Source organism: Anolis carolinensis, chromosome 3 (assembly GCF_035594765.1).
Source record: "Anolis carolinensis isolate JA03-04 chromosome 3, rAnoCar3.1.pri, whole genome shotgun sequence".
In the NCBI taxonomy this organism is placed as follows: Eukaryota; Metazoa; Chordata; class Lepidosauria; order Squamata; family Dactyloidae; genus Anolis; species Anolis carolinensis.
In genome coordinates this window covers 190,875,233-190,899,695 of record NC_085843.1, presented here as the reverse complement: position 1 = coordinate 190,899,695, position 24,463 = coordinate 190,875,233, and the positions used below count along the sequence as shown (strand labels likewise).

Sequence of the window (24,463 nt, the reverse complement as noted above, 5' to 3'; positions counted from 1 at the left end):
GGATGCCTGACATAGATGTGGGCGAAACGTCAGGAGAGAATGCTTCTGGAATATGGCCATATAGCCTGGAAAGATAATAATAATAATAATAATAATAATAATAATAATAATAATAATAATAATAATAATAGTGAACTTCAGGTCAGCAACCCAATCTTCGAGTCACAAGGCTTTAGCCCACTATGCCACCGAGGGCTCCATTAAAATTCATGAGTAAACCAGATTTTCTTTTCAACCTGAAACATTTTCAGGGGGATTTGAACCCTTAACCCCGCCACCCCCCTGAGTTACAGACCTGGGCTTCCCTGCTTCGGCCTCTGCGGGGGGCGGGGCACTTTGTCCGGCAGCCCCGCTCCTCCTCGGTGTGGGTGTCGTTCGTCCCAAACCGCGACTCGCCCTCCTCCTCTGTCTCCTCCTCCCTCCTCGGCTCAAGGTGCGCGAAGGAGACACAAAGGGTTAAAGTCGGCGTAGGGCGGAGGGAAGCTCCGGATTGGCCCGAAGTTTGGGGTGGGCGTGGCCCTGGGCAGCCTCTCCGCTGCCCAGAAGTGCGGAGCCTCCTCGAGGCGGGCGCGCGGAGCCGGGAGAGAGAGAGGGAGGAAAAAGAAGAGGAAGGGGGGGGGGGGCAGAAAAGGAGAGAAAGTGGAGCATTGGCAGAATCGCAGCAGCAGAAGCGGTGGACTCTTCGCCCGCGGCGCCGCATCATCCCGCTCCGTGGCGCCGCCGGAGGGACGGAGTTCCTTTGTCGGGGAGGAGGAGGAGGATGGCGCTCCCGGCCAGGGTCCGGCGCTGAAGGCGGAACGGCGGAGGCTGCTTCTGTCAAAGAGAGAGATCGAGAGAGAGAGAGAAAGAGAGAGGGCGGCACATGGGGCCCGGCAGCGGCGGAGAGGGGTCCCGCTGCGAGGAGGCGCCGGCGGAGAGGCGGAGAGGGGCTTGAGAGGCGCCGAGCAGGGAAGGCAAGGCAAGGCACCATCTTCATCCTCCGCCGCGGTGAGAAGGGACCCCGGGAGAGAGAGAGAGCAGGGAGGGAAGCGGGGAGGCGGAACAAGTGCGCGGCTCTCCGCGGCCGACAAGAGATCTAGCGGCCCTCAGGCAGCACCCCGCTTTTTTGGCTGCCGAGCCGCATCCTCGGCGAGGCGAAGGAGACGAGAAGTGCCCGAAATTGGGGCGCAGGAGGTGACTCTCCTCGCGGGGGAGCCGAAGCCGATTTCCAAACCCGTCCCAGCCCTTTCGGCTTCTTCTTCTTCATGCCCTGGGTCAGGTTTGCAAGATGCAGGGATCCATTCTGCGGGAGGGCAGAAAGTGGGAATCCCGGCCCGCGTTTCTCTTGCTTTCGAAAAGATTTTTTTTTCTTGTCAGGAGCAACCGGAGTTGCTTCTGGAGTGAGAGAATTGACCGTCTGCAAGGACGTTGCCCAGGGGACGCCCGGGTGTTTTGATGGTTTTACCATCCTTGTGGGAGGCTTCTCTCATGTCCCCGCATGGAGCTGGAGCTGATAGAGGGAGCTCATCCGCACTCTCCCCGGTTGGGATTCGAACCTGGCGGCTTTCAGGTCAGCAACCCAACCTTCAAGTCACGAGGTTTTTATCCCCTAGGCCACCAGAAGCTCCTTCGAAAAGATGAGCCGCGACAAGTCTCTATGCTTGAGCCCCGTGCGGCCCGGCGAGCTTTGCACCGAAGGGAAAGCAAAGCACCCCGGGACAGGCTGGTGGTCGTGGAAATGTCTTTTCCTTGCTCTGGGTGGGAGAGCCGCGGTGGCGCAATGGGTTAAAAACCTCGTGCCGGCTGGACTGCAGACCTGAAGGTTGGTTGCTGGCTTGAAGGTTGGCGGTTCGAATCCGCGAGACGGGGTGAACTCCCGTTTATCAGCTCTATCATCGGAGTCTGTCACCTCTATCACCGGGGCCCCCGGTGGCATAGTGGGCTAAAGCCTTGCGACTTGAAGGTTGGGTTGCTGACCTGAAAGCTGCCAGGTTCGAATCCCACCCGGGGAGAGCGGTGATGAGCTCCCTCTATCAGCTCCAGCTCCATGCGGGGACATGATAGAAGCCTCCCACAAGGATGGTAAAAGCATCAAAACATCCCGGCGTCAACGTCCTTGCAGACGGCCAATTCTCTCACTCCAGAAGCAACTCAAGTTGCTCCTGACACGAAAAAAAAAAAACATTGTGGGGACATGAGAGAAGCCCCCCAGCAGGATGGTAACACATCTCAGCGTCCCCTGGGTAACGTCTCTGTAGACGGCCAATTCTCCCACACCAGAAGTGACTTGCACTATTATTAATTTATTTATTTACATACACTTTTACCCTGCTTTTCTCTCCGAGGGGACTCAAAGCGGCTTACAGTGAATAGGCAAAAATTCAATGCCTAAAAACAATTCATATAAAACAATCTACAAAACAACAATTCATATAAAACAGATACCATTACAAAATAAATCACATTATATAACATTTTAAGCATGTCCAAGATTTAAATCCATTCATCCAGAATCCATTCATCCAGAAACTATGTTCTCAAGTTGCTTCTGACACGATTTAAGAAAAAAAAAGTGGGAGAATCCTCTTCTTTTCTCTCCCCTGGTGCGGTTTGCATTGGATGTTGACATGCCTGCTCGCTGTCTAGCTTGAGCTCCTTCCTTTCATTATCACTCTCAAAGGCAGGCAGCCCAGGTGACAAGGCTCAGCTTCCAGAGAGCAAGGGGAGAGCTGACATGGGATTCAAGGGGCATTGCTTTCTTTCAAAACACCAACTTGCTTGGATTTCCAGTCAAGTCTCCCCTCTTTTGATGAAGTTTTGAGTTCCACTCTCCTTATGCTTTTAAAAAATTACACAAGCCGGCAAAATCAAACTTTTTGTAACCATCAGAAATGAGAGCAGCACAGTTTAAATCAACTTTTTATCCTGATTTTAAATGTCTTTACTTTCCCTCCATCATGTCAGCATTTAAAAATATGACGAATGGTACATTACGGTGGACTACTGTAAAGTCTGCACATTTTGCATCATTTTCGTGTAACACAAGCCAACAAGTGTTTTTCATCAGATATAATTTCTCATCTTTCTTACAGTTTTTTTGCTCGAAATTCAGATCTGTGTTTATTTTTTCTCTGTCACATGTAGTTTTTATGGTGAGGCGAATCAGATAATTAATGGATTTATGTTCTGATATCAATAGAATCTAATTAACCATGTGCTAACAAGTATTTTTCATCAGATGTAATTTCTGGTCACGCTTATAGAGTTTTTTTTTGGCTCTAAATTCAGATCTGTGTTTATTTTTTCTCTGTCACGTGTAGTTTTTGCGATGAGGCTAATAAGATAATTAATGGATTTATGTACTGATATCAATAGAATCTAATTAACCTCAAGCCAACAAGTATTTTTCGTCAGATATAATTTCGGGTCATACTTAGAGAAGTGTTTTTTTTGCACTGAATTCAGATCTGTGTTTATTTGTTCTCTATCACGTGTAGTTTTTGTGATGAGGCTAATCAAATAATTAACACATTTACGCACTTATATCAATAGAATCTAATTGATATCAGTGGATAAGTGCATTAATTATTCAATTAGCCTCGTCGCAAAAATGACACCCCCTGTGGCACAACGAGTTATACTGCTAAGCTGCTGAACTTGTTGACCAAAAGGTTGATGGTTCATATCTGGGGAGCAGGGTGAGCTCCTGCTGTCAGCTCCAGCTTCTGCCAACCTGGCAGTTTGAAAGCATGCAAAATGTAGATCAATAGGTACCGCTCCAGCGGGAAGGTAATGGAACTCCATGCAGTCATGCCAGCCACATGACCTTGGAGGTGTCTACGGACAACACTGGCTCTTCGGCTTAGAAATGGAGATGAGCACCAACCCCCAGAGTCAGACACGACTAGACTTGATGTTAGGGGAAAACCTTTACCTTTAAAGCTACACGCAATACAAGAAAAAATTAACACAGGTCTGAATTTAGCACAAAAAACTCCATAAGAATGACCTAAAATTACATCTGATGAAAACTACTTGTTGATCTGTGTTATTTGACTTTTTCTTTCTTTCTTCTTTTCTAGACCTTCCCTTTCAGTCTGGAAAGAAGAAGAAGAAAGAGGAAAGCCTGCGCTCAGGATGGACTTCCAGTTTGTGCTGCTTTTTGTGGGAGTTGTTGCGCTTGCTGACTCCGCGAGAGGTAAGCCACGGAAAGAGACTCATGCCGCTCACAGCCTTTTTTTGCATGTGCAGGCAGTCCCCACGTTACAAATATCCGACTTGCAATGACTCCGAGGGTCAGACAACAGGAAGGGAGAGAAATCTACCCCTCAGAAGGGACATTCACTCTTGGAAGAGTTATCATGGGGAAAAAGTGTCTCCGCTGAAGTTTTATCATCAGTCCTTGTTTCCACAACAAGCCAGTTTCCCAAAATCCCAATTCTAACAGGGATAGAAAGTGAAGTGAAATCTCTTGGACAGATAGGTGTTAGTTGCCTTGAGTCCCCATCGGGAGAAGACAGGATATAAATAAAGATAATAATGTGTTGTCGAAAGCTTTCATGACCGGAATCACTGGGTTGCTGTGAGTTTCTGGGCTGTATGGCCATGTTCCAGAAACATTCTCTCCTGATGCTTTGCCCACATCTATGGCAGGCATCCTCAGAGGTTGTGAGATCTGTTGGAAACTAGGCAAGTAGGATTTATATATCTGTGGTAAATCAAGGATGGGAGAAAGAACTCTTGTCTATTGGAAGCAAGTGTGAATGTTGCAATTGATCACCTTGATTAGTATTGAACAGCCTTGCAGCTTCAAAACGTGGCTGCTTCCTGCCAGAGGAAACCCTTTGTTGAGAGGTGTTAGTTGGCCCTGATTGTTTCATGTCTGGAACCCCCCTGTTTGTTCTTTATTTACTGTCCTGATTTTAGAGTTTTTTAAAAAGGGATTCTCTCAGACAGGAAGCAGCCAAGCTTTGAATCTCAAAGGCCATTCAATGCTAATCAAGGTGATCAGTTGCAACATTCACACTTGCCTCCAACAGATAAAGAGTTTGTACCCCCACCCTGGACTTTCCACAGATATATTAACCCCACTTGCCTAGTTTCCAACAGACCTCATAACCTCTGAAGATGCTTGACACAGATGTGGTCAAAACGTCAGGAGAGAATGCTTCTGGAACATGGCCATACAGCCCGGAAAGATAATAATAGTGAACAGGGGCACAGACAGCAAAACAAAACCCACAGGGGTGTTAACCCTTCCTGTGCTATCCAAAGCATGCCTATCTTTATATAGCTGGAGTTAGGCTTAAAAATGTACCTGTTCTGATTTACATAAAAATTCAGCTTGAGAACAAAACTACAGAACCTATCTTGTTTGTAACTTGGAGACTGCCTGTACTTTATATTTTCTTTCTCTCTTTTACTGATATCTTTGAGTTCCTCCAAGAATAGTAGCCGATGGCATGGAAATCTTGCTTGCATCTTACAAGCCATTGGCTTTCTCTGCAGGTCCTTTTTTCCTGACAGGCAAATGTGCTTTGGGGCCTTTTCCATGGCTCCTGTTTCTGAGTTGTGGAAATACTGGGTTGGCTTCCAGTTTTCAGTCTGGATTGAAGGGAAAACAGTTGCATTCCTGGGTGGACCAGGGGGGCCTCCCCCTTTCTGTAATCTCTCCCCTCGCCCTGTATTCCCGACAGCACCGACTAAACAAACATATCCATTAACTTCCCCCTAAGTGACAGACAAGTGACAGTTCTCCACAGCTAGCACATATTTTAGCACTGGGACTTGAATATGTCATCAGATTCCTCTAAGAAACTGGGGTCAAAGAAGAAGAATTGTGTTGGTAAAGACCCCAAATTGTTTTCATAAAGATTGCAACTTAACCAAATCCTGAAGAGCCATTGTCACGCAGGCTGTTTCAGTCCCTTTCTGTTTCTCAGGATGTATCATTTTGACATTGAGAGCACTCCCACTGAGAGATTACTCCTGGGGCCAATCCTATTCAGTTAAGATGACTTAACAGAACTTTCCAGACATTTTATGTCTGCGGAACATTTTTGGACATGTGTCATTTTGCGAAACAGTCATTCAGCTTTGCTAGCAAACCAGAGGTTAAACCAACTCCTTGCAAACAATACCTACATTGTTATAACAACATGTGTGGGGACACAACATAGCTCATGAATACCTTTTATGTACTGTATATATTTTAAAATGTATGATTTATAAGGTATATATTTCAAAAAAGGTGTCATTTCTCATTATGTTGGTGCAACACACCTACAGCTGACACACAAATGTGTTGCGACACAGTTTGGAAAGCTCTGACTTAAGAATTTAATATTGTGTATACAGTAGAGTCTCACTTATCCAACATTCGCTTATCCAACGTTCTGGATTATCCAATGCATTTTTGTAGTCAATGTTTTCAATACATCATGATATTTTGGTGCTAAATTCATAAATACAGTAATTACTATGTAGCATTACTGCATATTGAACTATTTCTGCCAAATGTGTTGTATAACATGATGTTTTGGTGCTTCATTTGTAAAATCATAACCTAATTTGATGTTTAATAGGCTGCTTCTTAATCTCTCCTTACTATCCAACATATTCGCTTATCCAACGTTCTGCCGGCCCGTTTATGTTGGATAAGTGAGACTCTACTGTATTTAAAGATTGGTGCAGGGCGCCCATTAAGATTGGTGCTAAGACTCATGCAACTTGCAGAATTAGGTGAATAGAAGTACATATGTTTTGCATGTAGAAGGTCACAGATACAATTGCTGGTATCTGAGGTTAGGACTGGGAAATAATTGTGCCTGAAACTCTTTAGTGACACTGCGATTCACTGGTAGCGCAATGGGTTAAATCATTGTGCTGGCAGGACTGCTGACTGAAAGGTTGGTGGTTCGAATCCGGGAAGTGGTGTGATCTCCATCTGTCAGCTACAGCTTTCCATGTGGGGACATGAGAGAAGCCTCCCATAGGATGGTAAAACATTTAACATCTGGGTGTCCTCTGGGCAATGTCCTTGCAGACGGCCAATTCTCTCACACCAGAAGCGACTTGCAGTTTCTCAAGTCGCTCCTGACACGAAATTTTTATTATACTTATCAGAGACAGTACTAAATTAGCTAGATCAATTCATTATAAGGCAGTGTCTTAATAAGTCTACACTTTTAAATTTGGCCTTCATTTTGTTCACTAACATGTGCCAGTGTCTGGGGGAAAGTGAGTCAGAGTCTTGCGAAAACAATGGACATTTGGATCATGCTCAGCTCCTCCAATGCGCTCACCCCCTACCAAATATTTTATAGAAGCAGTAGCAGTGTAAGTTGTTCCTCCTACATGCGGGATGAAAGGCAAACAGTATATAGCTTTTTAAGACCCAAAAGACTGAATGGAGTCAGTCTTAAGATGGAGGCAGTATACAGCACTGAATGGATTAAGTAGTCATACATTTATATTAATTTCATAGATGATGGATTAATATGTCATTAGGAGCTCAGCGAAGAATTTGGAAAGACTTAGAGACAAGAACAGTTTGGTTTCAATTCTGAAAACTGAATTTAACAGCTACATTTTATTACCTTTGTCTAGCATGTGTACACGGTACATGTAGACTCTGCAGTGTAATGTGATGTTTGTGTTCATGGGGTGTGGGCTAAGGCTTTGCTTAGACTATAAAGATATTTTTCAGTGTTTTTAAATTTTGTAATGCCCCTAGATTAAAGAAACTCTGCTTAGAGATACTATATCTGAATGAAAATCGGTCAAGCGCTGAGTAATAGTAAATTAGTAAAACACACATGCATAATTGTGTTAAAGTCAGAGGAAAGTAGTATGATATAGGCGGTTTTAGAGAGCAGATTCAGTAAAGTGACATTTATGAATCTTCCTTGAAAAATGATGGATGTGTTGCTGAAGTCTGAAAAGGGAACTGTATTGTATTGTAACAGGAATGGAGAACATCTTGTGTACTACAAAGTTATTTTTTTAATATATCGCAACCAAACAGCCCCGGTGGCAAAGTGTGTTAAAGCACTGAGCTGCTGAACTTGCAGACCGAAAGGTCCCAAGTTCAAAACCCGGGAGCAGCGTGAGTGGCCGCTGTTAGCTCCAGCTTCTGACAACCTAGAAGTTCGAAAACATGCAAATGTGAGTAGATCAATAGGTACTGCTCCGGCGGGAAGGTAACGGCGCTCCATGCAGTCATGCTGGCCACATGACCTTTGAGGTGTCTATGGACAATGCCGGCTCTTTGGCTTAGAAATGGAGATGAGCACCAACCCCCAGAGTCAGACATGACTGGACTTAATGACAGGGGAAACCTTTACCTCTACCTTAACCAAACTTTAGAATGTCATTTTTAAGTGTCTGTTCAGGTGTTTATATCTTCCCTCTCATACAATAGTTTAGATAAATTATTGTATAGAGGTTTCCTATTTTGATCACACAGACTTTGTGTACAGTTTGCTGGCGAGTCTTAAGGATGTTAGTAACTGTTCCAAGCTCTAATGAAGCAATCCGTTTGATTGACCAAACTATTTTCCTAGGAGCACTATGTAGAGGACAGAGTGGTCCTCAAAATAAAGGAGGTTTATGTAACTAAGGCCTCTTCTACACTAGCCTATATCCCAGGATCTGATTCCAGATTATCTGATTTAAACTGGATTATACGAGTTTCCACTGCCAGATAATCTGGCATGAGAAGATAATTGGGGATCCAATCCTGGAATATTGGAACAGTGTGGAAGGGGCCGTAATTACCAAACTGTCCCAGTAACTTACAGGGCAGGGTAAATATATCTATAAACATAATTAACCTAGGACCAAGGAATGTTTAGGCAGAAGCCTTGGGAAGAATGGTGCAAACCCTTTCATCACCTCTGGGTAGCGTGACAACTCTCTGGTCAGATTGACTTAACTGATTCTGTATTGGACTGCAAATACAGAATGGAACAACAGAGTAAGATAAAATGGGATTCTTAATGTGAAACAGAATTAAGTGCGTTTTTTTCAATCTGCATTAACAAGTAGTAGCACATGTAGAATGTGATTCTCTTTTTCTAGTTTGGTCTTGGGTTCTGCAAATGCAAGAATCCATCTCACATCAGGTGGTTTTCCTCAGAATTAGCCATCTGGCCAACATACTGGAGTGTTTAGGCTGGGAGATTTAGAGGAATAACAGGAGTGATGCAGAAGCCTCCAATAATTTGTTCCACCCATCGGCTTTCAGAAGAAATAATTGCGGCAACATATGAAATGGGCAACAGGGTGGATTTTTCTGGAAATCCGGCTGTATCCTTTTAACATTGACCAGTTTTTCCTTTGAGTCCATCTCAAACATACAGTGAAGACAGTATTATTGTAGTACAGTAGAGTCTCACTTATCCAACATAAATGGGCCGGCAGAATGTTGGATAAGTGGATATGTTGGATAATAAGGAGGCATTAAGGAAAAGCCTATTAAACATCAAATTAGGTTATGATTTTACAAATGAAACACCAAAACATCATGTTAGACAACAAATTTGGTAGAAAAAGTAGTTCAATACTCAGTAATGCTATGTAGTAATTACTGTATTTATGAATTTAGCACCAAAATATCACGATATATTGAAAACATTGATTACAAAAATGCATTGGATAATCCAGAACATTGGATAAGCGAGTGTTGGATAAGTGAGACTCTACTGTATATTGTTTGGAAATGAAACTAGGGCTGATGGGTTGGTATACTCCTATAGCTAGTGTTGTTACTAGAGGAATCAAACTTATTTGAAAGCAGCTAAATGCCATTATGAGCCCCCGGTGGTGCAGTGTGTTAAAGCGCTGAGCTTCTGAACTTGTAGACCAAAAGGTCGCAGGTTCGAATCCAGGGAGCGAAATGAGTGCCCGCTGTTAGCTCCAGCTTTTGCCAACCTAGCAGTTCGAAAACATGCCAATGTGAGTAGATCAATAGGTACCGCTCCAGCGGGAAGGCAACGGTGCTCCATGCAGTCATGCCGGCCACATGACCTTGGAGGTGTCTACGGACAACGCCGGCTCTTGGGCTTAGAAATGGAGATGAGCACCAACCCCCAGAGTCAGACACGACTGGACTTAACATCAAGGGAAACCTTTAACTTACCTTTTTAAAAATGACATTATTCTGTAGTAGACTTGCTTTCAGGAACTTGTGTAAAGCTTCAAGCTGTTGCTCCTGTTTGTTTTATCTTCTGCTGTGAGATACTTCAGGGCAAATTCAATGAATTTATAGGAAATGTAATGCATTATGTTGTAAACAATGCATGGAAAAGAATGCAGCATAGAAAGCAGCCACTGTTTCATGATTTTGTCAGAGGAAGAACTGCATGCATGCAAACTGCCATATACATATCCTTTACATTTGCAGTTGTTTTGTACAGCTGATGTGGAATAGCATTGAGATTCATCCCATACCAAGTTTACCTGTGTTAAAAGAATGCAAACTGCCTTGAGATTTCTGAAATCACTGGATACCACAAGCTTGTAACAGTCAATTATGTTCAGCTTTGTTTCACTGGTTTCTATATTCCATCAGTCAGATATGGATAATCCAATCGGATGCTTTTTTGTGTGTGATATTGCAGTGACAGTGAGCCTAGTATCCATTCCAAATCTGTCAGGTTGCCACCCTGTTTGCCTTTGGGGCCTTAAATGGTCAAGCTAGCACTGGCTGCATTGGTTTGTATAAGATAATATATAAGGTGTTTAAAGGTTTTCGGGAAAGAAATGTCTTTTTCTTTGCTAGGCCCATACACTGATGTTCTTTTTGAGAATTTCATAAGTTTTCTGATTTCTCTCTGCATGTTGTTTTCACGAGCTCCTGTAATTCTACTGTTATTGAGATATCCTAAAATATTACTATCAGAATAACTCTTACGTCAGATTAGAACATCTCTCTTCATTTATCAATTAAAATGAGCCTGTGTGGGAAACAACGGTTGCTGTAGTGGGATTTTTATTGTTGTTGTTATGTTGGCTTTTAATACAAGTGTGTGGGTACAATTTTCACTGATAAGGACAGAATAGATGTTCTTGATATTGAAACAAGCAAGACATCTGTTCTCTGATTTCCACCTATTTCCATTTATTTCAATAGTTTTAATGAAATAAAATTTCACTTTGTCTGAATGAAGAATTGATATGACCTATTCCCAAAGGCCTTTGGAATCTTTTTTGCAAGTTTTATTAATCTGAGTTTAATTTGCATAAAATTTGGGTCAACAATTCAGATTTCTCTGAGCACAGAGAAAAATTCCTGTGTAACACTAGAAAGTGCTTCAACTGAAATCCGATTTTACTCCAAAGTCTTACGTTATATCTGATTTGAAAATTACATGTCACACAGAGTTATATTTGTGGTTTTTAAAAATAAAGCTCATTTCCTATGGTATTAGGAGCCGCAGTGGCACAAAGGGTCAAACCCTTGTGCCAGCTGAATTTTTGACCTGAAGGTTGGGTTGCTGATCTGAAGGTTGCTGGTTCAAATCAGTGAGATGGGGTGAGCTCCCATCTGTCAGCTCTAGCTTGCGGGGACATGAGAGAAGCCTCCCAGCAACACATTCAGACGTCCCCTGTGCAATGTCTCTGTAGACAGCCAATTCTCTCACACCAGAAACAACTTACCGTATGTTCTCAAGTTGCTTCTGATACTATTTTAAAAATCCTATGGCGGTGTTTATCTTATTCTTTTTTCTAATCCCAAGTCACTTCAAATGGAACAAAAATCTCTGCTATATGTAGAATAAGCCATAAGATAGTTCATTAGAAATTATATTTGAAAGCCCTGTTTTGTGTTTATTCACATTTTTCCTGAATGCATTTTCAACTTTGCCATTAGTGTGTTTGTAATATTTGTCAATGACCAGAAAAGTTACAGGACAGTTTACAAATCATGAAGCAGAAAATGGAATTATGCCAACTTTTAACTGCTTAAACTAGAATGGCAATGTTTTCTGATTTAACTTCACTGATAGAATGACAATGAATGCCCCAAACTTGGTGAATCAAAGACAACTTACTGCCAGTGGCAGAATTTATGACAGCATTGTTTTGACAACTATCACCTTCTACTGTATCTCTCAGTTTATAGACTTTCATAAAAATCTTCTGAAGCTGTCAATTTTCAACAGAATTTGATCAGTCATGGAAACTCATAAATGTTCAGAGTGGTGCTATTCATATTCTCTGCTGGTGTTCCTGTTCACTCATAATTTGTCTCCAGTCAATGGAAAGTCCTCCAGTATATGTGAGTGCCAAAAATCAAAGGCATAGCTGGTTTCCTCTGGAATATTAGTATACAAAGGGGTGTTGTCGCACATCTGAGGCTAACTGAGAGAAAGAAGTAGGTAGTACTGTACAAGCTTTTGTAGACTTCTGATGCTTTGGTAGGTTATACTTTCGTAGACTTTCATACCAACCTTCTCTGAGTCTCAACAGTGCAACAAGATCCTTTTGCGGTCTAAATGAAATTTAGTGAATAACATTATGAAGAGAACAAGGTAAATGAGGCTGATATATAGTCCTTGGTTTCTAACGTATTCATAGAAGGACTCAAACAAAGACCTTTTTTAGTTTGCTCTGGAAAAAATATATTCCAAAGCTCCCCTTTTATTTATTCAGTCTGAGAACTCTCAGCACAGCATTCTGTTTCTGTAGACATACAACACCCAACCTGAGTCTGCTATGGCTTGTAAAATCATGCTTTTCAAAGAGTCTGCTTTCAAATTAATCCCAGTGTTGCAGTACTTAGTGGAAACTTTCCCCCCGGTTTTACTAAACACAATAGCTTTATTTCATGTCAAAATGTATGCCTTCTGTTTAGCTTTATTTTAAGGACTATGCCTTGAAATACATTTGATTCAATCTGGAATGCTTTTAGTTTTTCTCTGCCATTTCTCTGAGTAGCTTTCTCTTTTAAGCAGGACTGGTTTCAGCATTGGCTTGCTATTCTGGACACAAGTGTTCAAGTCCCCGCTCAAGTATGGAAATCTGCTGGGTTTTTTTCTGTGTCAGGAGTGACTTGAGAAACTGCAAGTTGTTTCTGGTGTGAGAGAATTGGCCGTCTGCAAGGACGTTGCCCAAAGGACACTCGGATGTTTGATGTTTTACCATCCTGTGTGAGGCTTCTCTCATGTCCCTGCATGGGGAGCTGGAGCTGACAGAGGGAGCTCATCCTGCTCTCCCCGGATTCGAACCACCAACCTGTCGGTCAGCAATCCTGCCGACACAAGGGTTTAACCCATTGCGCCAACGGGGGCTCTCAAAGCAATAGCTGAAGGGAAGGTAACTGTAGGGTGAGAGGGAGTCACGGATTAAGAAGTCTCCGAGCCTGAAGCCATGACTTTGAATGGTTCATATGGTTCTAGCATTTTGCAGCAAAAGCCAGACAGGTTTGGTTAGGGATACCATTTTTACTTACGGACCAGTCTGAGCAAAATTTTATTATTATTATTATTATTATTATTATTATTATTATTATTATTATTATTAGTATGACACAGCAAACAAGACAGATATGCTGGATTTCGTATCACAAGATCACAAGTCGAACACTTCCCAAGTGTCTAGGACTGTGTGATGTATTTTCGGATGATGCGTGCAGATCCCAGTAGGGTGGCCTTTTGCAGTTGGCAGATCGTGATGTTGTTGTTGTTGTTGTTGTTGTTTTTATTATTATTATTTTATTATGACACAGCAAACAAGATAGATATGCTGATAGATTATTATTATTATTATTATTATTATTATTATTATTATTATGTGGTGGGAAGAAGAAATGAGGGAGATATCTACTGTCCTGTGTTTTGAACATAATACCCACCAGAGCCTATTCCTGTACAGACGGACAGTTTGTCCCTCTCAGAGAAACTTGACAGATTGCAAAATAGTGTGTGTGTGTGTGTGTGTGTGTGTGTGTGTTGTCGAAAGCTTTCATGGCCGGACTCACTGGGCTTGCTGGGTGACCTTGGGTGAGTCACATTTTCCAGCTCCAGCCCGGGCTGTGGCGCAGGCTGGAGAGCAGCTGCAATGAATCACTGCAATGAATCACTCTGACCAGGAGGTCATGAGTTCGGGGCCCGCTCGGAGCCTATGTTTGTCTTGTCTTTGTTCTATGTTAAAAAGGTATTGAATGTTTGCCTATATGTGTAATGTGATCCACCCTGAGTCCCCTTCGGGGTGAGAAGGGCGGAATGTAAATGCTGTAAATAAATAAAATAAATAAATTTTCTCAGCCTCAGAGGAAGACAAGGGCAACCCCTTCTCTGAACAGATTTTGCCAAGGAAACCATGATAGATATGCCTTAGGGCAGTGGTTCTAAACCTGGGGTCTCCAGATGTTTTTGGCCTTTAACTTCCAGAAATCATACAGCTGGTAAACTGGTTGAGATTTCTGGGAGTTGTAGGCCAAAACATCTGGGGACCCCAGGTTGAGAACCACTGCTTGAGGGTCTCCCTAAATTGGAAACATTGAAGGCACACAGCAATAACTTTTTTCTCAAACATCTGGAGGTTTCCAAAAGTTTTTTTCTAAAACATCTGAAGGTATTAAAAAGCTAGGCAATGACTTAAACTAGACAAGTTGAATAAAGACTATCAGCGTCCATCAACAATGAATGTCTGGTCACATCCTGGATTGTATTTATAAATTGATCTAAAACCTTTTAAACAGGAGAGCAAATAACATTTAATATTTTAGCCACTGGATTTTGATGTGAAGAAATATTTTAAAAAATGTGTGATAACAATTTTGAATTTTATAAAGATTTTCCTCAAGACTTATGCTGTATACATTGGAAAATCTAGAAGTGAACACTGTTATTCAGTGTTATTAAAATAATATCATAATTAAAGTTGCAACCTTGTACCTGTCCTGGTGTAGTTGAACTCTAAGTACTTTCAGCCCTAGGCAGTTTGGCCAATGGTTTGGAGATAACAGGGGGGCTGAATGGGTTCAACTCCCGCTGTTGAACACTTCAAGATTTACTTTTTAATGGATATATATGGAATGGTGGTAACAATCAGTTTTTCCAGGCTGTAATGTAATGATGGAGAGCAGCCAACAGTATTCTTGTACTGGAACAGGAATAAGCCACTGGAGCAACTCCAGGGGCCAGTTTTCTGTCCCAGAATCCTCTGGGGGCTGTATAGACTGCCCCAAATGCCAAAATAAATAAAATAAAAACCCATCCCAACACTTCATTTTTAGTTCTGATTTGGAAAAAAAACAGTCTTGAATTGTGAAGGAGGAAAACCTCTTTAAAATGTGAATTGCCACTCCTGGAAGCCAGAGTCTTTGTCCCTTTTTGTCTGAAAAAGACTGGTCTGGGGAGTTTGAAGGGGTTGAAAGCTACAAAAAGATCTAGGGCACTGGTTCTCAAACTGTGGGTCCCCAGATGTTTTGGCCTTCAACTCCCAGAAATTCTAACAGTTGGTAAACTGGCTGGGAATTCTGGGAGTTGTAGGCCAAAACATGTGGGGACCCCAGGTTGAGAACCACATTTTTTCGTGTCAGGAGCGACTTGAGAAACTTCAACCACTGAACCACTGATCTAGGGGAGCACTTTGCCGGTTCCTTTAGCAGAGCATAGAGGTTTTAAAACAGTAATATTTAAACCAAATAATCCAGTATGGTGTAGTGGTTTAATTGTCGGACTAGAACTCTGGGAGCTGAGGTTTCAAAGTCTTGGTCAGCCATGAAAATCCACTGAATGGCCTTGGGCAAGTAACATTTTCACAGGACGGGGAAAACAATGCCAAAACCACTCTGATTCAATTGTGGTGAGAAAACCAGAAGATAGGGTTGCCATGTGTCAAAGACAACTTGAAGGCACATTGAATAATAACATCAAAAACTGAGGCCGATATTTTAGAAAGCCAACACTGTGCAGTGGTCTGAGTGTTGGGTGAAGACTTTGGAGACCAGGTTAGCTTCTCCGTCATAATATAGTCAAAAGGTGAAATAGTTGGATTACTCTAAATAAGAGCATCTCATCCCGGATCATCCTACTTGTTTAATGAGACTTTGAGAAAAGGTCCCTCTTATCTGGGTATTTTAATCTAATGATTCTATTTTATATTGCTGCTACAGTCCCCCCCCCCCCCCCATAATAAAACTTTATTTATATACCGCTCTATCTCCCGGATGGGACTCAGGGCGGTTTCCAATCATAAAAACAACACAAACATTACATAGCAACATAATAACACATGATTAAGCAAAGTAAAATAATACAATAAATAATACTTACATGACCTGATCAAGGGGACGGGAACCATAAAGTTGACTGAACTGTATTGGTGGTTGTTTGATACTATTCTTGTCAAGGACAGAACGCCACAAGATCAAAGATAACAGAGTTTATTGGATTACAGAACTCAAAATGCCCGTAAAATACAAGGGCCAGGCAGTATTAGCCTTTAAAAGCAAAAAGGGGCAAGGAAAAACGCTCAAAAGATAAACCGGATTAAACCGAAGTTTAATCCGGGTAAAAACAAACAGCTTGCTTCAGCCTGGAGATAAACAAAACAAAAGCCGGGGAACAAAGTGTTCAAAAGAATGCAGCTAATTGGCAGCAGATTCCTCTCTGCTGCCAGCACTGTGCTTTGAGTAACTTGAGTCACTCCTCCACACAGCAGGCAAGATTTCCAATACACACAGATCAGCCGAGGATTGAAGCAGTAGAGTAGACCCAGTTCCTTTCCGTAGTTCAAGCCAGAAGCAGACGTTTGTAGTTTCACCAAGTCCGAGTAGGGGGAAGTCAAGCCGTGGTCAGTTCAGTCCGAAATCCAAAGCAGGAGATGGCGTCCGTCAAGAAGACGACGGAAGGTCAAAGCTAATGAGATTAAGCACAAGTTTGCACAAACAAAAGCCCACACAATTCCTCCCGCCGTCTGACCCCAAATTCCAAAACAACTTACGTATCAGCACACGAAAACACACCAGTCTTCAGGAAAGCGTCCCACACAGATCCCAAGCGTTCGTCCAGATTACCTTGCCCAACGCAATTTGCAATTGCTCCCAAGCCTCATTTTATGCCAGTTACAAATCCTCATCACTATCAGCTGCCCTCCTTAACCCGGGCGTTTCCTCATCACTTTCCTCATCAGAGCTGGAACACCTCTGACTACGCCCCACAGCATCCCCAGCTGTGGATCCCGTCCCATCCCTCCAGCTTGTCCATGGGTCTAATCCTGAAGGTCCCCATTCATCTTCCATCCCATCATTGCCAGTGGCACCCAATTCCTCCCTCACCCGAGTCCAATCCATCTCATCCTCCTCCGAGCTAACCAGCCCCTCCTCCATTCTCTCCGTAAACCCCTCAAAAGACTCTTCGTCAGATGGTGCTGCAAAGATATCTCGCAGTCTCTTTCTTTCTCGCTCCTCGAGAGTATCTGACTCTCGAGGAGTCTTACGCCCACGTCTGCCAGTAACAGAGCCATGAGGCTCAATCATAACGCTATCCCCTCTCACAAAGGCCTCCTCCCCCGAAGGCGGAGAGGTGGCAGTGATACCCTCCGCTATAGCACCACGACGACTGGAGGTATCTAATTTTAACAGTGAACAATGGAAAACTGGATGGACCTTTAAACTAGACGGTAAACGCAAACGAAACGCAACGGAAGAAATCTTTTTAACGATAGGAAAGGGACCCAAATACCGAGGCGCAAATTTTCCCCCAGCCTGTTTAATATGTTTGGAAGACAACCACACCAAATCCCCTTCTTCCAACTCCTCCCCTGCCTGCCTGCGGCGATCGGCCTGAGTCTTTTGCGTTGCCTTAGCTTCCAACAGTAAGCGACGGGCAACATCATGCAACGCAGCCATTTCCGAAGAGCGGTACACAGGGTCAGAAGAGACCACATTGGTCGACGGCGCCACACCTCCCCGTGGGTGAAAACCATACGTTAGTTCAAATGGCGTATGCTGACTAGACGTGTGCACCGCATTGTTGTAAGCGAACTCCGCCACCGGTAGCCACTTCACCCAAGCAGTGGGTTGATCTAAACAAAAACAACGTAAATATTGCTCTAAGAGCCCATTAACCCGTTCCGACTGACCATCCGTTTGCGGATGAAACGCAGAAGAAACGTTTAACTTAGTACCTAAGCACTCATGGAAGTGTTTCCAAAAGCGTGACACAAATTGCGGAGCCCTATCCGAAATAATCACCTCGGGAGCTCCGTGCAAACGATAGATGTGCTTAGTAAACAGTAAGGCCAACGTAGGGGCCGCCGGAATGGTTGAACAAGGAATAAAATGAGCCAGTTTGCTAAATAAATCCACCACCACCCAAATGCAAGTATAACCCCCAGACTTAGGCAAATCCGAAATAAAATCCATGGAAATGATTTGCCATGGCCTCTCAGGAACAGGTAGAGACGACAACAAACCTCTAGGGCGCCCAACAGGCGTCTTACTCTGCTGGCAAACAGCGCAGCTGTCACAAAAGCGCAGAATGTCTTGCCGCATCTTTGGCCACCAGTAGCTCCTGGTGATAAGCTGCACGGTCTTGAACCTGCCAAAGTGCCCAGCCATGGGTTCGTCATGGTGGGCTCTAATCACCTCCAACCTGAGGGCCCCCACTGGTACATAGACCTGCCCCCTGCGTACCAATACTCCGTCTTGATCTTGTAGATGAGGCAGTATTGTACGGTTACCTGCTGATAACAGCATAAGTTGCTCCTGAGTCCACACATCGTCCCTCTGAGCCTCAAGGATCTGGTCATGTAACCCGAGCTCATTATCTACAACACATAGAGAGGCAGTAGGCAAGATGGTCTGACATACTACCTGCTCATTGGTCTTAAACTCCGGCTTGCGGGACAAGGCGTCGGCCCGCAAGTTTGCCTTCCCCTCCACGAACTGCACTTTGAAGTTAAACCTGGAGAAAAACAAAGCCCATCGGATTTGACGCTGGTTTAACTTTTTTGCTGTTTGCAAGTGCTCCAAATTCTTGTGATCAGACCTGACCACGATTTGGTGCCGCGCCCCTTCTAGCCAGTGCCGCCACACCTCAAACGCCACCTTAATCGCCAACAACTCCTTCTCCCATATGGTATAGTTCTGCTCGAATGGTGTTAGTTGCCGCGAGTAAAATCCACAGGGACGCAAGGTCCCTGAGGAATCTTTCTGAGACAATACAGCCCCCAACGTGTAGCTAGAAGCGTCCGCTTCTACCACGAACGGTTTGTCAACATCAGGATGTGTTAGTATGTTGTCTGATTGAAAGCTAGACTTTAGTTGTAAAAACGCGTCGTGAGCTTCCCGCCCCCACACAAATGGCTGTTTCTTACGCAGGAGCTGCGTCAAAGGCACCGTGAGCTTTGCAAAATTCGGAATAAACTCCCGGTAGTAATTAGCGAATCCTAAGAACCTTTGCACATCCTTCTTAGTCTTAAGCTCCTGCCATGAGTTGACGGCGTCAACCTTATGTGGGTCCATTTTAAGTTCCCTACCTGACACTACATGACCTAGGAACTCCACTTCAGGCACATGAAAGACGCACTTGGAAGCCTTGGCGAAGAGCCCATTAGCCCGCAGACGGTGCAGAACCTGCTTGACATGTTGACGATGTTCTTTCTCGTCCTTAGAAAAAATCAAGATATCATCCAAATAAATCACTAAAAATTGGTCAATTAGGTCCCTAAACACATCGTTCATGAACCTCTGGAAGACCGCAGGCGCATTGCAAAGTCCGAAAGGCATGACTCGGAACTCGTGGCATCCGAAGCACGTGTTAAATGCCGTCTTCCATTCATCACCTTCCCGTATTCGGATTAAGTTATACGCCCCCCGCAGGTCAAGCTTGGTAAAGACCTTAGCCCCTTGCACCCTTGATAACAGTTCCGAGATTAAAGGCAGCGGGTACCTATCCCGAATGGTGTATTTGTTTAGGATCCGATAATCGCAGACCAACCTAAGTTCCCCAGTCTTTTTGGCTACAAAGAATACCGGTGCCGCAGTTGGAGAGCTAGATGGGCGAATAAACCCCTTGGCTAAATTTTCATCTAGGAACTCTCGCAAAGCTTGCCTTTCCGGTACAGTCAAGGCATACAGCCTTCCTGCTGGCAATTTCGCACCTTCCGCTAGCTTAATGGCGCAATCATACGGCCTGTGCGGCGGCAACTTGTCCGCTTCTTTTTTACAAAATACATCAGAGAACTCCCCATACTCAGCAGGCACTCCCTCCATATCAGATTGAGAAACGTTCAGAGTGCAACAATCCTGCCTCTTTAAGGTCAACTTACGCGTCACCCAATCTACTTGTGGATTTACTACAGCTAGCCAATCCATCCCCAGGATCACATCGTATCTGGGCAAGCTTGTAATATCCCACACAAACGTTCCCGTTACTCCCTGCACCTCCCACATTACTGCTGAGGTCTCATGGTTAACCACCCCAGTCTCCAGCAGTCTCCCATCCGCTCCTTCCACCCACACGTCGCATGCCTTGCGCACTCTAGGAATGCCATGCTTCCTAGCAAACTCAATATCCACGTAAGAGACCGTAGCCCCTGAGTCCAGCAGTGCCAAAGTAGAAACAAGTTCCTTTCCCCCAACAGATAATGTAATGGGTACGAAAACATGCTTCCTCCCCTCAGTTGACTGCTTTAGTAGCCCTAATGCGTTGGACTCACGTCGCACTAGGGCTGGCCTTTTCCCGAAAGCTGGGAAGGTTTCACATTACAGTTTTTGGCAAAATGCCCAGCATTCCCACAGTACAAACACAACCCCAGCTGCCTCCTGCGGTTCTTTTCTTCTGTAGACAGCTTTTTAAAAACCCCAAGCTCCATAGGCTCTTCCCCCATCACCACAGGTGCCCTGGTTACATGCATAGGTGGCGCACACATTGCTTTCGAGTGTTTACGGGACTCGAACCTGGCGTCCAAACGCAGCACCTTAGCTACTAAGGCATCCCAATTCTCAGCCGGCTCCAAGCGTGCTAATTCATCCTGGAGATAATCACTTAACCCAGCAGTAAACAAAAGCATGAATGCATTTTCCCCCCAGTCCAGCTGGTGGCGATACAAATTAAACTTATTTAAGTAATCCAAAACAGTCCCCTTTCCCTGTTTCAACCGATACAGAGCCCACCCAGCATTTTCCGTGCGGAGAGGGTCCCCAAAAGTGTCAGTTAGTAACTTCTTGAAATTATTCAAATTGTCCTTGACTGGGTCATTTCCCAAAATTAAATTAGTGGCCCATTGTCCTGCGGGACCAGTCAACAAACTCAAAATAAATGCCACCTTGCTAGTGTCTGTAGGGTAAGCATGAGCACTGAGCTGGGAAAAATAAAGCTCAACTTGTGCCAAAAAAGTTGGCAACTTGCACCTGGTTCCGTCAAAGCGTTCAGGAGTCAAAACATGTCCTTTAACAGCATTAGCTGTTTGACTGACAGTAAAGGCCGTTTGTAATTGATCGAACTTAGCCCTTAACTCCTCCATCGTCTTCCTGACGGGATTTATTACTGCAATAAACCTTTTTTATGGCGTTGGGCAATCTGTCAAGGACAGAACGCCACAAGATCAAAGATAACAGAGTTTATTGGATTACAGAACTCAAAATGCCCGTAAAATACAAGGGCCAGGCAGTATTAGCCTTTAAAAGCAAAAAGGGGCAAGGAAAAACGCTCAAAAGATAAACCGGATTAAACCGAAGTTTAATCCGGGTAAAAACAAACAGCTTGCTTCAGCCTGGAGATAAACAAAACAAAAGCCGGGGAACAAAGTGTTCAAAAGAATGCAGCTAATTGGCAGCAGATTCCTCTCTGCTGCCAGCACTGTGCTTTGAGTAACTTGAGTCACTCCTCCACACAGCAGGCAAGATTTCCAATACACACAGATCAGCCGAGGATTGAAGCAGTAGAGTAGACCCAGTTCCTTTCCGTAGTTCAAGCCAGAAGCAGACGTTTGTAGTTTCACCAAGTCCGAGTAGGGGGAAGTCAAGCCGTGGTCAGTTCAGTCCGAAATCCAAAGCAGGAGATGGCGTCCGTCAAGAAGACGACGGAAGGTCAAAGCTAATGAGATTAAGCACAAGTTTGCACAAACAAAAGCCCACACAATTCCTCCCGCCGTCTGACCCCAAATTCCAAAACAACTTACGTATCAGCACACGAAAACACACCAGTCTTCAGGAAAGCGTCCCACACAGATCCCAAGCGTTCGTCCAGATTACCTTGCCCAACGCAATTTGCAATTGCTCCCAAGCCTCATTTTATGCCAGTTACAAATCCTCATCACTATCAGCTGCCCTCCTTAACCCGGGCGTTTCCTCATCACTTTCCTCATCAGAGCTGGAACACCTCTGACTACGCCCCACAGCATCCCCAGCTGTGGATCCCGTCCCATCCCTCCAGCTTGTCCATGGGTCTAATCCTGAAGGTCCCCATTCATCTTCCATCCCATCATTGCCAGTGGCACCCAATTCCTCCCTCACTCGAGTCCAATCCATCTCATCCTCCTCCGAGCTAACCAGCCCCTCCTCCATTCTCTCCGTAAACCCCTCAAAAGACTCTTCGTCAGATGGTGCTGCAAAGATATCTCGCAGTCTCTTTCTTTCTCGCTCCTCGAGAGTATCTGACTCTCGAGGAGTCTTACGCCCACGTCTGCCAGTAACAGAGCCATGAGGCTCAATCATAACAATTCTGTTGTATTAACTTTTGTTTTAACTTTTGTTTTATTATCTTATTGTGTTTTAACCTGTGCATTTTGTGCTAATATATTTGTGTTGTTACTTTTGTAACATTGTGAGCCGCCCCGAGTCCCCGCGGGGAGATGGTGGCGGGGTATAAATAAAGTTTTATTATTATTATTAATATAAAAGGTTCTTCTTGAAGCCAAACAAGCGCATTATACATTTACAAGATAGTGAGCTTTCTCTATAGTGATAGCTCAACTTTGGATTGGGAATTATGGTGCTTTCTTTTTGGAAACAAATCAAAATTTTTCTCTTTGTTCAAAAATTCTATCCCTCCCCCCACCCAAAAAAAAAAAGATTGACTGGTTTATACATTTGTTTTTGGTGATGAAATAAAATATCAAATTTCTACTCTTCATAATCTGTAAAACAGGTAACCATCCCTGAACATTAGTCATAAGGTAAAGGTTTCCCCTGACGTTAAGTCCAGTCGTGACTGTGGGTTGGTGCTCATCTCCATTTCTAAGCCGAAGAGCCGGCATTGTCCATAGAAACCTCCTGGTCATGTGTCCGGCATGAATGCATGTAGCACTGTTACCCTTCTGCCGGAGCAGTACCTATTGCTCTACTCACATTTGCATGTTTTCGAACTGCTAGGTTGGCAGGAGCTGGGGCTAACAGCGGGCGCTCATTCCGCTGGAAGTAGCCCACTGCTGAGCGAAAGGAAGAATGTCTCTGATTGAGAGGAGGCTGCTTGTTTGACCAGTGTCTCTGATGAGGACGCATTGACTTAAAACATGTTGGGCTAAAGAAAACACTATTAGTCCTGGGTCAAGCAGGTCAGTGGAAGAAGACACACAGCAGGGTCAACATTACTCATTTTTGAGGAAATTTAAATAAGCAAAAAGATATGTACCTTTTATAACTTCTGGTGCTGTGTCAACTCTTTCCCAAACCACCATCATTAGTGTTTGTTGGAAAGCTCCAGCAATTCTCAGACCTCCCCATGTTGCACCTAGATCTGATTGGCTAAATCTAAAAAAAACTGTACCCGTATATTTGCCTATAATTAAGATCTAACATCTTCACCAAGTTTATTCAGTTTCACTTCCGTGATGTGGCAGTTGAACTTTGGGAGTTGATTTAAATGGTGACAGACCTAAATTCATCTTTACCTCTGTTGCCCAGGGAGTTGCACCCGGCTTGGCTTTCTAGCAAATGTGACCTTGCTGCCCAAGACCAATTTGCAACACTGGAATCTCTGCATATGTGCACACACAGCATAAGCAAACACATCAAAAGCAAGGGAGGCCTTTCAGTTGAATAATATCTAAAGAAGAAGAGGAGAATTTTGCATTAAGAGAACATTGAAAATTCTGTGTAGCAACTATTGCAATCAAAGCTTATGAATTACAACTGCATTATGAAACAAATGTTTTGTGTGTTTTAGCAGACTAGTCTCAAGTTTGTATTTTATATATTAACTAGCTTGGGTACCCGGCGGTGCCTGGGATATGTGAAAAAGGCATTGTTTATTTTGGGGTGTTAGATAATATCAGTTTGGTAATTTGTAGCTCTATTCCTTAGAAATAGCCAGTCTTTCCTGTTTTTTTATTATTAATCTTCCCATTAGAAAATGCATAAGGATGTGGGTGAACTGCAGTTTCCAAAATCATGGGCCAATCACCCCAAACCACACCAGTATTCAAAGTTGGCCATGTTGGATCTGTGTGCCAAGTTTGGTCCCAATCCAACACTGGTTGAGTTCAGTGCTCTCTTGATGCGGGTGAACTACAACTCCCAAAATCA

General features: G+C 43.8%; 1 protein-coding gene across 2 annotated transcripts in view; it reads left to right on the top strand.

The window, feature by feature from the left end:
* The first annotated feature begins 574 nt into the window (after positions 1-574).
* Positions 575-24,463, top strand: part of fgfrl1 (fibroblast growth factor receptor like 1) — a 243,214-nt gene continuing 219,325 nt past the window's right edge. The window contains exons 1-2 of one of the 2 annotated variants that reach the window (XM_008121947.3): positions 575-958; positions 4,062-4,177. In XM_008121947.3, the coding sequence (XP_008120154.1) occupies positions 4,117-4,177 (61 nt within the window). In that variant the 5' untranslated portion in view covers positions 575-958; positions 4,062-4,116. Of the gene's footprint in view, positions 988-4,061; positions 4,178-24,463 lie in introns of both variants that reach the window. The other variant, XM_008121946.3, reaches the window with a different exon arrangement.